The sequence below is a fragment of the Pleurodeles waltl genome, chromosome 4_1 (assembly GCF_031143425.1).
Source record: "Pleurodeles waltl isolate 20211129_DDA chromosome 4_1, aPleWal1.hap1.20221129, whole genome shotgun sequence".
Lineage (NCBI taxonomy): Eukaryota > Metazoa > Chordata > Amphibia > Caudata > Salamandridae > Pleurodeles > Pleurodeles waltl.
The window spans coordinates 191,385,227-191,400,973 of NC_090442.1; the positions used below are offsets into that span (position 1 = coordinate 191,385,227).

General features: G+C 44.9%; 1 protein-coding gene across 2 annotated transcripts in view; it reads right to left on the reverse strand.

The window, feature by feature from the left end:
* Nucleotides 1-7,563: 7,563 nt before the first annotated feature.
* The window catches only part of SLC25A18 (solute carrier family 25 member 18), a 187,666-nt gene continuing 179,482 nt past the window's right edge, over nt 7,564-15,747 (reverse strand). For both annotated transcript variants that reach the window (XM_069228060.1, XM_069228059.1), the window contains exon 10: nt 7,564-14,833. In XM_069228060.1, coding sequence (XP_069084161.1) covers nt 14,692-14,833 — 142 coding nt within the window. In that variant the 3' untranslated portion in view covers nt 7,564-14,691. The remainder of the gene's footprint in view (nt 14,834-15,747) is intronic.

Here is a 15,747-nt window from a genome sequence, read left to right on the forward strand (position 1 = left end):
AAAAGGATGGTTTTCTAAGGTTTTCCGAATCGAAATCTCAGAGCGAGAGGAAGCACGTCCGAACCCGACGGTGGAAAGAAAACAATCTAACAATGGAGTCGATGCCCATGCGCAAAGGAACCGAGAGGAGGAGTCACTCGATCCTATGACTCCGAAAAGACTTCTTGGAAGAAAAACAACTTGTAACACTTCGAGCCCAACACTAGATGTCGGGATGGATATGAATAGCATGTGTATCTGCAGCTACACATGAAATTGAACATATATATATATATATATATATATATATATATATATAGTAAATATAACATTATGAAAAAACAGATATTATGAATTAACGCTATAATATACCTTAATAAAAAATTAACATCATCTACAGTTACAGATGCTCACCTTATTGAAACAGATGACATAAAACCGCCTGACCTACAGCTGCATTGCTTTTTTGCGCCGATTCAAAGCACTAGTGCTGCATGAATGTGTGGTTGTTCTTCCACGTTGCAGCATGACATATCTTCTCCAGCGGAATGCTAGCAAACAGAGTAGCTTAGGTAGACACTGCCCTTATTGAGTGTGCCTTTGCCTTTGTTGTTAGTGGTTTGCCAGCTTTGGCATGGCAAAACTGCATGGTGGCAGAAATCCATCTTGCAATGATAGCTTTAGTGTCTGCTGTACCTTTATGAGAAAGTCCTTAGGAGACTAACAGCTGATCAGATCTTCAAAATTGCTTTGTGCAATGAAGACAACATTTAAGATAACAGTTAATGTGCCAGGTGTGGAGAGACCTTTCAGCTGGAGATTCCGGATTTGGGAAGAAACTGCAAAATATGATAGGTTCATTAAGGTGAAACTGTGATGGAACTTTGGGGCTGAACCTTGGGTTTGTTCTGAGAAGTACATAGTCATCAGTGAAACATAAGAACGGTCCCCAAATTGTAAAAGCCTGGATCTCACTGACTCTCCTAGTGGATGAGGGAGCCAATATTGAAGCAACCTTCCAAGTGAGGAATTCTGCCTTGTGAATGGGCTCGAATGTAGGCTTCATGTGCTGCGAAAAAAACACATTGAAATGCTATTCTGGGGGAGTAGGCCATACTAGAGGGAAAACTCTGATCAATTCCTTTATGAATTGTTTGACTTTCCTCGTTCAACATAGAGAGGGAGAATGAGCGGAAAGTCTGTATCTTGAAATTGCAGCTAGACAAACTTTAAAAGACGCACGTACCAATCGCGATCTGGATAGTGAAAGTAGGTATGGTAAAATCTGCTCAGGTGACACTTCCAAGGGATGCAGGTTAGATTGCTGACACCATAAACAGAATCTGCTCCATTTCAGCCTGTTTGTCTTGTTTGTTGATTCGGCTCTTGCTTTGGCCAGAATGTCCCTACAGTCTTGGAAACATTTACATCTTTCAATTAGTTAAATTCAGAAGCCATGCATGTAATTGGAGAGAGGCTATTTTCACGTGCAAGATCTAGCTGCTGTTCCTTGTCAAGAGGGTTTGGATTTTGTGTAGGCAGATGGGACTGGATTCCGAGAGCCGCAGGAGCTCTGTAAACCAATGCTGCCTGGCATTTGGGAGCTACTACAATGAGTCAACAGCGCTCTCTGTTCATCTTGTTAAAGATTCTCTGTATGAGGGGGGAGGGGGAAACGCATAAGCATAAATCCCAGACCATCTCATCGAAAGGGAATTTCCCCATGACCCTGGGAGTGGGTATCAACTGGCGTAGAGCTGGAATTTGATGTTCTTGTCTGTCGCAAAGAGGTCCAATGCTGGTTTGCCCCAGTGTGAGAATACCCTGTCAAATACCAGTTGATACAGTTCTCATGTGTGGCAACTGTCTGTGGATCTGCTGATTGTGTCCACTAAGGTATTGTTCACTCAGACACGTGCTCAGCTTTTAGAGATATTTTGTGGACTGTGAGCCAATTCCAAAGGTCTTGAGCCTCTTGAGAGAGAAATAAAGACCTGGTTCCCTCTTGCTTGTTGATGTAATACATGCTGGTCCTATTGTCTGCACAGACTAGCACAGAGCCTCCTGATATTTGAGGTAGAACGGCTTGCAGAGTGAGAGATATCGCTTTCAGTTCTAGATGTGCAATGATTTTTGAGATACAGATCATTTCCCCTGTATTTGTAGGTCCTGCAAATGGCTGCCCCAGCCCTCCAAGGAGCCATCGGTTGTGATGACCAAGTCTGGTACTGAAGTCAGGAATGTGAGGCCTTAAGAGAGATGATTTATGTGGGACCACCATGCTAGTTTCCCCTTCATCCTTGGGGTAATAGTGATCCAGTCTTCGAAGGAGCCTTGTGATTGGATTTATTGTATCTAGAGTTCCTCCTGTAATGGCCTAATTTTTAGTTGTGCCAGCAAGCTTAGGCTTATTGCAGAAGAGATCATGCCCAGGAGTGACTTGAAAAGTCGTACTGAAACAGACTTGCTTTTGGACATCTGTAGAGACAATCTTTGTTGCCTGTCTTGTTATAGATCGGATTTGTTCTTGATTGTATCGAGGTTGGCACCCAAGAACATTATCATTTAGCTTGGAATGGTAGAAGATTAGTATTCAGTGAGGCCTAGCCTGTGAAGCAGTGAGAGGGGGGCTTTGGTAGCTCTGGAAGCTTGCTGCGCTGTTGAGGCTTTTAGCAGCCAGTTGCTTAGGTAGGGGAATACCTGATGACCTTGTCTGTGGAGTGTGGCTGCCACCGAGGCGAGATACTTCGAGGAGCGTCCTATAGGTCAGAGGGAAGGACCTTGAATACGTAATGGGTACTGGCTACAGTGAAACAGAAATATTTGTAATGTATGGAATGTATGTAAATGTATAAGTATGCATCTTGCGAATCCAATGAGGTCATGTAATCTCCGCTGTTTAACAATTGAAGGATAGAGTAATCGTAAGGAGATATTGATTGTGCAGAAATGTGTTCAGTTTCCTGAGGTCCAGGATGGGTTTCCATTCTCCCGTCTTCTTTCGTACTAGGAAAAAACAGGAATATGATCCCATACCTTTTTGATGGGAAGGAACCTTTTCTATCGCACCCTTGACCTGCATTTTTAGGGCTTAGGTGGGTGTGCTCCTTTCAAAGGATTGTTTTGTGGTTTCTGCACAAATTCCAGGGTATTACCGTAGTTTACTAAGTCCAACACCCATTTGTCCGATATTATCTCCTTCCACTGGTGAAGGTAGTTGGAGATATTTGCACCCACATGGGTGGAAGAAGCGGATGTAGCCGGTACTTGGTCGAGGTAATTGTTTGAGGCCTGTATCGCGGCCCTGGGGGGGGTTGCTTCCGGGACGCTACTTGCTTGCTGTAGGCTACAGGGGGCGGTTGGCGACAGACCTGATGATAGGAGGGCCTATATTGAGACTAAGGTTGATAATGCTGAGGTCGCTGCTAGCCCCCTATGTAAATGGAGGAACCTCTCCCTCTAGTGCCTCGAAAGGGCACTTTCATAAACTGTAGTGTGCAAAGAGATTCAGCAGTGTCAGTGTCCGTTTTTATAGCCAATAAGGCATCATCAATATGTTTCCCAAACAAAGTTTTGCCGTCTTAGTCCATGTCCAAGATCTTTGATTAGCCCTTCGGTGTTGCGGAGTAGACAGAGTAGGGTCAAGGTAATCATCCCATTCGTCCTGTGAATGTTGCAGGCCAGATATCTCACATTCCTCTCTCTCATCCTCTGTGGAAGTGTGATCCTCCCTTGAAGGTGCAGCAGATTCCTGAGGCTGGGGTGAACCTGAGCGTTACCCAAGAAGGGATGTTTCTTCCCACGGCAGGAGAAGCAGTCTGAGGTGCCGCTGGTTGATGTTCTTAAGGAAGTTCAGGAAACCTTCTCCTATAGTCAGCAGTATGGCCTGCAAATCTTGGAAATAATGAGGTAGGCGGCTGCATAACATCTTGCCTAGGCTGAGGATGTGGAGATTACTCATTTGCGGAGTCAATGGTAAAAGTTCTCCCATCAACGGTGCCGTCATTAATGATGCGGTCATCGACGGTGTCATCAACTATGCTGTTGTTGACGATGCTGTCGACAACAGTGTTGCCATTGATGGTGCAGTTGTCGAAGGTGCCGATGGCGGCATCTTCGTCGACGGTTTCTTCTTTAGTGGTGTAGGAAAGGTCAAATCCATTGTCGACAATGACTTGGTGGAAGAAAATACATTGGTGGATGAAATGGGCACAATGATAGCAGCTGTAGTCGATATTCTCAACGACAATGCCTTCGTCGTTGAGACTGTGGTGATGGTCGCTGTCGTCGATGGTGCAGTCATTGTCGACCATTTTCTGAGATGATTTTTTGTTCTCAACGGACCTCAGGAAGAAGAATGATTTTGCTCCCTTTTTTTCCATAGATGGAGTGGAAGGCTGGGAGGAGGCCGGCCCTATGGAGATAAGCTTAAGTTTCTCCTTTTTGAGAGGGTCCTAGTGTTGTGATTTCAAAGCATTTCTACTGTCCTCAGAAGCCCCTTGGTCAGAGGATCTTGACCTTTTCTGGGGTATGACAGATGAATCGCTGTTCTCATTAGAAGAACTGGATTTCTGGAATTTAGACTTCTGCAGCCACAGAAGCAATCTTCCCTCCCTCTCGCTCTCAGAGTTTTGCATTTCTTTACCGGATTTTGGGGGTAGAGGAAATAGAGACAGTCTCTGTGTGGATTGTCCACATGTAGTCTTTTCTTTCCACAGGACTTGCAGGATTGGAATAGGCCTTTCTTAGAAAACTCATACATTGTAGATGTATAAAAATCGAGAAAATCACAGGAAAAACTGAACAGAGCTCAGGGAGACTCCCTTCACATGACGTGCAGGAGAAAATCTTAGAGGGTTTCAGCCTCTGTTGGGAGCATTCTAGAGGGTGCGGTCGCCTGACTGGTTATAGTTCAAGTTTGGTACTTTTTTTTTTTTTTAAAAGGCTTTGCAATTGCCATTATAGCCTATGATACTATTACATACTACTTTACTATTGTACCGTGGGACTCCCACTTTGACAACGGGGAATGATTCAAGCATGTGGATCTATGAAAGATCCAGTACTAGAGAAGTAACATACTACCTCTTCAGTTTCACATTAAGTTGTTCGAGTCACCGTTGGGCAAGCTTGTAGACTAATGAAGTTGGGTTACTGTCAAGTGATGAAGAGTGTCACTGCACCCACTACGAGGTGGACATTGGGAGCGCGCAATCTAAAATGATTGAATACTCCTCAGCACTGCTAATTGGGGCAGGCTCATGTGTACCTTGTACTTACCGTAAGTTTGTTCAGTTGCTTTTGTAATGATTACTCCATCTGTCCGATGTACATGCTTAATCACTAATAAAAAAAAATCCTGTAAAAACAATAGTCTGTACGGTTTGCCAAGGCATTGTATTTTTGTTTTAGTACCGACCTGACTCGTTACAGTGGCCTGATCCACCTTTACGACACTGAATGTTGTGACTGGGCAGTCCCATCATAAGTTAGATTTTGAAAGAACACATACATCTGTGTGAAAGGCAGTGGCGGGATCAAATCAAATCAAATCATTAACATTTATAAAGCGCGCTACTCACCCGTGCGGGTCTCAAGGTGCTAGGGGAAAGGGGGGGTTACTGCTGCTTGAATAGCCAGGTTTTTAGGAGTCTCCGGAAAGCGGAGTGGTCCTGGGTGGTCCTGAGGCTGGTGGGGAGGGAGTTCCAGGTCTTGGCCGCCAGGAAGGAAAAAGATCTCCCACCCACCGTGGAGCGGCGGATGCGAGGGACGGCAGCAAGTGCGAGACCAGAGGAACGGAGGAGGCAGGTGGGGACGTAGAAGCTGAGGCGTCGGTTGAGGTATTCCGGTCCCTTGTTGTGGAGGGCTTTGTGTGCGTGGGTGAGAAGTCGAAAGGTGATCCTTTTGCTGACTGGGAGCCAATGCAGGTGTCTCAGGTGTGCGGAGATGTGGCTGTTGCGGGGTACGTCGAGGATGAGGCGTGCCGATGCGTTTTGAATGCGTTGCAGGCGATTTTGGAGTTTGGCTGTGGTACCGGCGTAGAGGGTGTTGATCCCGGCGTAGAGGGTGGGATGATTAAGCCCACTCGGCAGGGTCTCCTCAGGAACTGCCATGGCTGACGAGGATGGAAATCTGTGTACAGGGTGGTAAAGATTGCGCTTATCAGCAACCAGCGAAGGGTTTCTAGGATAGTCTCTGGCAACGTATACATCAGGTATCTGTGGCACTGAACCAAACCTATCAGTGTCAAATCTCTGCATGCTATGTGTAAAATTATGCAGTTAACTGTATATAAGCGCCTCCTAGTGAGAATTTAGGGGCATATTTATCAATGTGTTGCTCGCCTTTGCGCCATGCAATACTAAAGTAAGATTTATCAAGCCACACAAGGCCACCTTGCGTAGGCCCCGAGTGGCTTGATAAATCTGGTGTAATGGAACGCAAATTGCTGTGTTGTGTTACTCTGCCCCATGTAGGCATTCCATGGGTGTAGTGTGGGTGTTCCCACGATTCCATCCATGGAATTTGGTGCATTTCTAGATTTACCAACACAGGTAAACCTGGAAATGCATCAAAATGGTACGCCTTCCCATGGGAGGCACAACAGGGAGAAGATGTTTGGAAACAAGAAGGAGATAGAAAGAGGAACAGCACAGAAAGAGAGAAATGCATCTGAGGATATTCTTAGTGCAGGAAGGTGGCCCTCCCTACACAAAAACAATCCTGCCTCCAATGCAGGCACCCTTGCACCATAGTGCGAAGGTGCCTGCATGGGCTCTAGGCAGCCAAAAAGGCACCAGCGCAAGGAAAGGACAGGAATGTGCTGTATTAATACAGTGCACTCCTGCCCTTTCACACAGTGCAGCAAGGTGGCTTCCTGCACAAACCTTTCATGAGTGAGCCCCAAAGTGTTCATGTATTATTTTTCCTAGACTTGATTGTGCGTTGTTTATTGTTACCTATGGTTGTGTAAGTTACAGTGGCAGGCTTTTCCAGAGGGGGTTCGGGTATAAATTCTTTATCGATTGACAAGTCTTCCAATATTGGGGTCCAGCCTCTGAAAAGATATGGGGCATGTGGGTGCCTTGTGCTGGGCGTGTGAGACAGGGCGTCAGCATTTCTCTCTGTGACACCACAGCAGAGACCACCTGGAACCAACCATAGGGTCTTCCGGTTAAATGTGACCATCACAAGAGAAACAACTAAAAGTATCAACATTCTGTGGATGAAAGGACAGCAAGTACAAACCCATTCTTGGAAGAAAGTAAGTGGAAAAATTGCAAAACGAAAGTTAGAAGCTGTAATAATAAACACAGCAGGAAAAAGTAGGCAAATAGACAGATGAAATGAGGCTTCAGAGAATGAGACAACAGGCACATGTCGTTTCGAAGAGGATGCCAAGAAATGCAACTTCACAAGAGGCAAAATCAGGAGGAAATTGAGGTTTACAGTCCAGAAACAGCCATGCTTCCTTCTGGCAGAAGCTGACCCCTCTCCTGGCAGCAAGTCACGAACATTCCCGCCAGCACAAGGTCAAGTACACACTTCAATGTGATTGCCATTGGAGACATAAGCACACAGAGAAGGCTTGGTAAAACTGCTTTAATATGTACAGTAAAATGTCCGAAGACAGACACGAGTACTACAATAACCATTTTTTCTTTAAAAACAATCTGATATGGTGGGTGTTGACGGAATGGTGACAGGTATACGGCTTCTAGTGCACAAAGGATGCTGTTGCACTCGGCCGCACTCTTCAACAGTACACCCATTGTTACAATACTGAACGGCTTGCTATAACAGCTACACCAGTAATAGAAAGCATTTTACAGATAAACTGTGTAAGCAGTTATTAGACTCTTTACCATTGGTCCTTATGTCTTCTTCCTCTGGAAGCTGATTGGTTACAGTGATATATGGCCCTCCCAGGCACAAGGTCTGAAAACACTTGCCTTTGTTAAATGAGGCGCCCCACTTGTGCGTACAAGATTTCCCATAGTAAACTAGCAAACAAACGTGCTTTTGAAAGAGCTCAGACCTTCAGTCATGGTCACATGCAGGAGTCTGTTTAACCCTGGCCACTCGCCTCCTTGCTAAAATTGAATTTAGGAAATATGGGCGGAATCGTCTTTTGGTTTCTTACATCACGTTCATACCTTGTGTCACTTATACTCCCCTGTCTTTCTGCCAGAGGTTCAAGCTACACAAGGTCTAAGTCTGCGATGAACAAGGAGGTTAAAACATCTGAACTTAAATCCCCCTCCCTTCCCCAGACTAAATATTCCTTAGCAGTGCTGTCAAAAGAATGTGAATCATTTTTTTACAAAATGTTTGCAACCCCTAAAAGCGATCATGTACCTACGCCACAAAATGTGGGAGATCAGGAGGGGTGATGGGCGAGGTGGAAGTGGGGAGGGGGGATTTCTGCTGTATTACCTGCTGCAGACCCCAGAGCTGATGTAAACAAAGTCTGGTATGAGCAGAGAAGGGACCATTTGATAAACATGAACTAAAATAAAGAGGGCCTTCAGATTTCCATCTTGAAAGTGGTGCAGGATCTCGGAAGATGTACACTACTAAGAATGTGCTGAATTTGTTTAGAGAAAGAAACACGTTCACACGATAACACATGCTTAGGAAATGACCTAATACTTAAGTCTGGATCTGAAGACGGATAAATATTTCATAGTCAAAATGTGAAAGGAAATGAGAGCAAAACAAGGAGGAAGCAATACAAAATATGAAAGAAAGCATGGCGCAAGTGACAGCTAGCACAATAAAAAAAACTTTTTTCATTCATAGCGAGTCAATATGGAGCGAGAAGAAACACATCCGAACCCGATGGTGGAGAAATCTAATCTAACAAAGAACTCAATGTCCATGCGCAGTATCACTGAGAAGGAGGAGCCCCTCGATCCCGTGACCAATCCCGTGACCTGAAAACACTTCTCGAAGAAAAACAAGTTGCAGCACTCCGATCCCAACACTAAATGGCACGATAATGCACAGCATGTGTATCTACAGCCACACATACCATTGAACACCTTTTTTCAACTATAGTGATGATCTAACACCAGGTGCTACAATTCTCTTTCCTTATTTATTTTATTTCCGGTGATACCCTGTATCACCTATGGCGACTATTACAGTTCACAAAGTGCACTTTAGAAAGTGTTTGAAAACAAAACGATAAGAGAGGCTGAATGGAAAAAGTTGACTAGTGGTGTATCGAAAACATTATATTTCATGTGTATCTACAGCCACACATGCCATCGAACAACGTTTTATTTCAGGCTATGCTGCCACCGTTTAGGAGGACACTTCACATCATGTGATTTATGTACAGGCCATCTCCAAATTCATAATTGCAAATCTTGTCCACAGACTGTCTTGAAAAAACCCAGCTGCTTAATCTAAGAAATCTTTTAGGTATCAAATCACAAAATCGGCCCAAAAAATAATGGCCCTTAGCACTGGTATGGATGTGGCACCTAACACTACATACACCAAGGAGCTTAGTTCTAGCTGGACCATCCTCTGCAGTCTTGTCCAGGATCCTAAATCTGTTTCCTTAACCGAAGCACAGTAATGTCAGGCCATGGAAATCAATGGTTGGAGGTTCAGCGTGGACCCAAGTGAGCTAAAACCTGACAGAATTATTCAGTATCCCGATTCAGGGAATAACCTGCGACTAAACGCTAAGTGACCTACATTTACCTCTAGTAACACATCACGGAACATGGTCTGCTGGGCCAGTCTTTTATACATCTGGACGAAACCCGCCACTCAGAGGCTGTATTGGGTCGGTAAACGTTTGCTGTCTCTAGGGCACCAGCAAGAGAGCCCCAGTTGTTGGCAGTATATCAGCCATGCAAACCATCATCGTTAACTACGACCACTATTCAGTTGAAAATACGCCACAATCCCTCTTTTGTTTCACCCGGTTGAAGGAAGATAGAATTAGTAACCGTTCACCAAACAAACACGAAGGAATGAGCCATTTAGAAAATTCAATGGCAAAGTGACTGGAAGGGTGCAGGGGGGATTGTGACATGTAATCAGATGCGCAGCAACAGGATTTCACGTGGCCTCAAATAAGTTAATGCCCCCCCCCCCAGTTATAGGAATGAATACATTTCCACTTTAAATCTTCTTCCGCTCCCCAAATTAAGAGTTTTCGAAAGCTAAGCACCAGTTACTCTGCAGAGTGACTGTACCAGGGGTGCCTGGCCCTGACAACTCCAGAGCATCTTTTGTAGCACACAAACAGGGACAAAAATCGCAAGTTTCACTACCTTTGCGCACTGCCAGCTCCCATATCTCTGTCTTTTTTCTTGTTCCATGACAATAACAGATTACAGAAAGTCTGGAAGACCAACCTTGCAACAGCCGTGCACATAACATGTACTTACAGGTGTGTCTGGTCTTTCTTGCTCCAGACTCACTGGAAAATGATAAAGTTTGAAATATTAAAAGGTGAACAGCGACCTTGAGAGTAGTAATGGTAATCACTCCTTGGGCCTTTCATGGCTGGATATTGGTTCAGGAACTACCATTCATAGCATCGTGTGTGCAGATTGTCCTGCACAAGATGCCCAAGAGCACGACTTTAAAATGCAAGAGGTAAAGAGATGCCCACAAGCGCAATGCTGATGCCCTCTTGATTGGAAAGACCAGCGACTTTGTAACAGTCTAGAATTTAAGACACCATGGAACGGGCAATCAAACCCATGGAGGCCAGCCTTCCATAAGAGGAGATGGTACAGGTGATGAAAAGTCCATGTGAGGACAGATATCTATAATCCTGTCCACATAGCTAGGATCACAACAGTGCAGAGTCCTTCCTGCACAAGAAGACGGATTTCGGATAAAAGTGGGGCACCGTTTGCTGGCTGTTATGTACATGCGACAAAACGTGGGAGCCAAGGGCTAAGGTCTTATGATCCCAGAGGCAAAGAACCAAACAGAGGCCACAAATTAGAAGATACATCTGCACTATAGGAAAATACACTACTGTGCAAGGAAAACACTTCAATCTTAATTTCTGCAGACCCTTATCATAAGGGGATAGGAAAAGCAGGATTCCAAGCTTAACCAGGTGCAAGACCAAAGAAAGTTCATTGCCTACACTGCAGCAGCAGGAAGTGATGTCAGCCAGCGCTAAGCAGAATCCCACCCACTTGCCCTTAAAGTGGCACTTGATAGATCTACCCCAGCTGCTTGTGGCTCTTTCACACAGGACAGCCCTAAATGACCACAGTCAAAGCTCACTGGTACCAAACCTCAGTTATCAAGAGCATAGGTACAAGTCAATGACGCTGACCTGTGGATCTAACCCTGTTTGTAAGAGAGGTGAGCAGAAGATTCCACCTCTAATAGTATCAGCCCTGACAACTAGAAACTGTGGCTATAAAGGTGCGTCAGTACAACAGGGAATCCAGAGATAACTGATGATCACAACAATAGTACAAACTCCCCCCCCCCCTTCTTCTCACTCATCCTATATATACACCTTTTCAGGATACAAACTACCTGCATTTGTAGTTTTGCATGGAAACAAGAATATCCATTTTGAGGACCCTTAATTAATGAAATAGTGCCTACGTGTTACAGCCATTGGCCTACTAAGTACACTTGAGTGTTGAAAGATCCCCCTTCTAGGTTCAGTTTGGACAGCTTAAGCTAGGATCCATCACGAAAGACAAGAGGTGATCGACTAGATGACACTTTCAGGACTAGTTTGCAATGTCAATCTTCTCACTCACCAATAAGGAGGAATATGTCCTGTGCTAGACATGCCTGCAGGGGCTCACCGGGGTTGTTTGTGGTCTTGGGAGAACAGGTCCAAAGCCTCTTTTTAAGGGAAAAGAGGGATGATGGTATTTATTCCTGTGCAGACCATCATGCAAGACCGCCATGCAAGAACGGTGCCTTGGGAAATAGTCTCCCCTTTCCTCAAGGTCTGTGCCAGTGGGTAGACAGTCCTGGATGCACTGATCCACATGTGTTGAAGCCAAGGGCAACAATATTTGAGGTTTTATGGCTAGTTTAGCAAGCATTGTCAACAGAGATGGGGTGTTATCTGGGGTACCAGTTGCCCCTCAAGAGGCCTGAGCAGTGTGATGTAGCCAGAGCCTCAAAATGTATTAAATTATAGGGAGAATGAGTACTGGCCACCAAGGCAAATGGTCATCTGTGAGGACCCCAAGGCAGAGTCAAAGCTGAATATTTAATCCCAAAGTGGGGAAAGTCAGAGTCCAAAACTCAGAAAAATCATGCACAGGGCTGCTGGAGTTCATCCCTTGGGAGAAGCCGGGCCCAACTCTTCCTAGCTTCCTGGTGGACTTTTCTAAGAGCCCCAAAGTCTCCTTCGGTCTCTTACTGGACCCCTGTGATCAGAAGATGGGACACAGGAACCAGTCCTTGACAGGACTACACCTACTACTTTTAGACCTGGCGATTGCAAAATGGCAAACCACCCCCATAAAGTCTGCTGCGGAGTTCTTTGAATTAGATGACTCAATCAAGTCTGGAACTTACTAAATACATGCTAATCTCTGGTATGATCATGGAGTTCAGCACTGGCAAATCCCAGGAGCGACGGTAAATACACAATCCCAGGTTTACATTTTTGGGTTTGTGTTTGTACCTACCCTGAAGCCACTGAATCTCCAAATACAGGTATTGTGCATTGATTCATCTGGGGTCACATGCTCAAGGACTAAGGCACTGGCATCTCTTAAATCCAGGCTTCAATTAGGCACAAAAGGCAGCTTACAATCTAGCCTGGAGCTGGCACTTCTAGGGATGGAAGGTTCCTTGGTGGGCGTCTGATCACTATAAGCCCAGGAGAGGCTCAGTACTGATCCCAGTGGATTCAGGCCCCACCGGCACTTCAGATCATTCTCGATTGATAAGCGTGTAATGCAGAGAGTTTCTTCTCCTCAGAAGACTCATAATGCCCCGCTAGAGGCAAGAGTTGACCTGCTGAGACTATTGGGAAAACCTGTATGGGAAAAAACCCAAATAATAAGATTTGGAGGTCTGTGAAAACAAAGAACAACTTCCCTGAATTCACTGTGGCCTCCTCTGCTTCTCCGCATTAAAGTCCTGCTGTGACCAGAAAACCAGAAAGAGTGCATCACCGAAGAATGCGTGATCTAACGACTGAAAACAGTGTAAACTGAGCAAGCAGTCATACCAAGAGAGCTTAGGCACCAGACACTGCGGCACAGCTACAGAGGACAAGGAACGACAGAAAAAGCTTATCTTATCCTAGACACCAGCAGAGGCATTTAAACAAGGAAGCTACCTTATTCTTTTCAAATAAAGGGAAAAAGTAAATGGTATGGTGGGGGGGGGGGGGATCAAGTACACTAGACACATAGGCCCAATCACCCGAAGCAGACAAGGAACGAGGCATTTCTGCACATGGAAGTAACATGCGGTGAAGCCCCCAGGAATAGTCGCTCTCTGCAGTGCAAAAGATGCTCCGGGACATGGCTTCTGTAGCCTGGACATTCTACAAATCTGATCGGAGCGGAACAAGACGTACCAGCAAAAGAGAGAAACAGAATCAATTCTCAAATTGGAAACAAATGAAAGTAACAGGGAACAAAACAGATTATTTATGAAATATATTAAAAAGTCATTGAAAATGCTGTTCATCTTTAAAAAGTGCCAGTCATTCTTAATGCCAGGCTCACGATTGGAACATTTTTGAAGTTATATTTGTAGTCTATTCGATTAGGTCGACTGCTGCTGAGTTTCAGATTTCTGCTGTTCTACTAGCGCATGTAGTTCCACAGTATTCATTTAGCCTTAAACTTGGATGGTTCTGTGTATGCTTCAGAGAACCAGGACTAGATCAATTGTCAGAGTAAAAAAGAAGTACATCTTCATTCATATCTTCTTTCAGATCTAAGCACACACAGACCGTGGAGGAGAGAACATCAGGTGGTATTGTCCATCGAAAAAACCAAATCACCCTAACCCTCAAACAATCTGACAATCTGATGAGATTTGGGCCGTGTTTCTTTTTTTGAATTCTGTATGTCCTCTTGAGATCTTTAGAAGCCAGTTTCCTGGGCATCGGCTTTAGTTCCTCTAATACGGTGTTTTGTATTACTGGTAGTTTCCTTCACTTAACAGACAATGTTTGACTTGCCAGAAAGCAAAACATCATTTCTGAAATTAGACTAGACTGCATCGTGGGGCATCTCTAGGCTCTCATTCCGTTGGATGCCATTCCGTAGTGATCTGCAATGTTGTCTTGTATCTCAGCATCTTAAGAGGTCTGTGCTCTTTATTTCCCATCGCTTTCATTTGAGATTCTGTGTCTAAAGATTAATTCTCTCAGATACCCTGAAGAAATTTGATAGATGCCTCAGCTGTCCTCCTCCTTTGCTTAGGGATAACTGTCACTAGTTTTATAATGAGGAGGCACGATCTGAGAAGTTCATAGTGGGGCAACTCATTTGATAGCAGCACTTGAAGACATAAAAGGACCAGTCTAGAGGAAGACACTCTTTTGCTTTGAACTGCAAGCTAGCTTTGTGCAATGTGAGTAGACGGCAGACACAGAGGTCCAAAATCAGCAGCAGGCGAGGGCGAACAGGAACATGAAGGGAGGACGTCCTCCTCCCGGAAGCAATCCGATCTGTGCAGAGCTGAGAAAACTCAGCAATAAACTCGCCTTGCTTTGAGCAGCCTTCACTGGAAGAATCCCAGGATATATTCTCCGATTCCAATAAAGTACACTCCCTGTGCTATGCCAAAGAGGGGTGCAATGACAAGTGCACGGCAGACAGCGCCTTTCATGAAGGCGGAAGGGCCCTCGTTCCTCCAAATCTTTCTGCAACACACAAAAAACAGAAATGCGTAAACAGGTGGTTGGAAATTTCAAATTTTGAGATCTGACTTGAGCAGTACACTAACTCAATTGCCTTTTAACAATCCATTAAAGTAACATCAAATCACGTGTGAAGAGCATTAGGAACAATCTACTTACCTTTGGTAACGCTTTTTCTGGTCTAAATTTAGATCTCCCACTTTAGAATGCTCCCCAAGCATCCGACTGAATTCAGAAAACTTCTGTTCAGCTTTGCTCGTGCAGGCCGCCACGTGACACTGTGCAGCAGCACGTTGGCTCCGTACAGCCACAGAAATGACAGTGCTGAGCCCCATATTAGTGGCACCCCTGCATGCTACCTTGGTTTTCTGCTTTTCCCTTTCTGCACCCTCAGAGCTGTAGCATAAAACAAATGTTGGTAAGAGTGTGCTGTACACTAACTTGGGATCTTTTTTGATGCTAAAAAGAGGCCACTCTACAGAACAGGGAGGTAGGAGGGCAGTGAGGAATCTGTGGTTAGATGGAGTATCTACCCAGAAACAGCATTACGAAAGGTAAGCAACTTATTCTTCAGTTGGATATCTTGGGTATCTGGGATTTCAGTATACCTGAAGTAGCAGCAAATAAAGTGAATACAATAGGAAGTATTAACTCCAACAGTGGCCAACCCTGACAAGGGTTTCAAAGGAACCTCTGGTGCTTGCACTGGAGGCTTTGCTTTATTTATGTAATTTTTTTTTTTAAAGAAGTGCCGAAGCTGAATCGCTTACACTTCAGCCTCCACCTCGCCCATCCATGGCATCAGTGCCACTGGGCAGGCTGACGTCACAAAACCCACCTCGGCAGTGAGGAGGGTGCAGGGAAGTTGCTCCCAGTTCTTTGACACGTCTCACACATGCACACACCCACCCACTAAT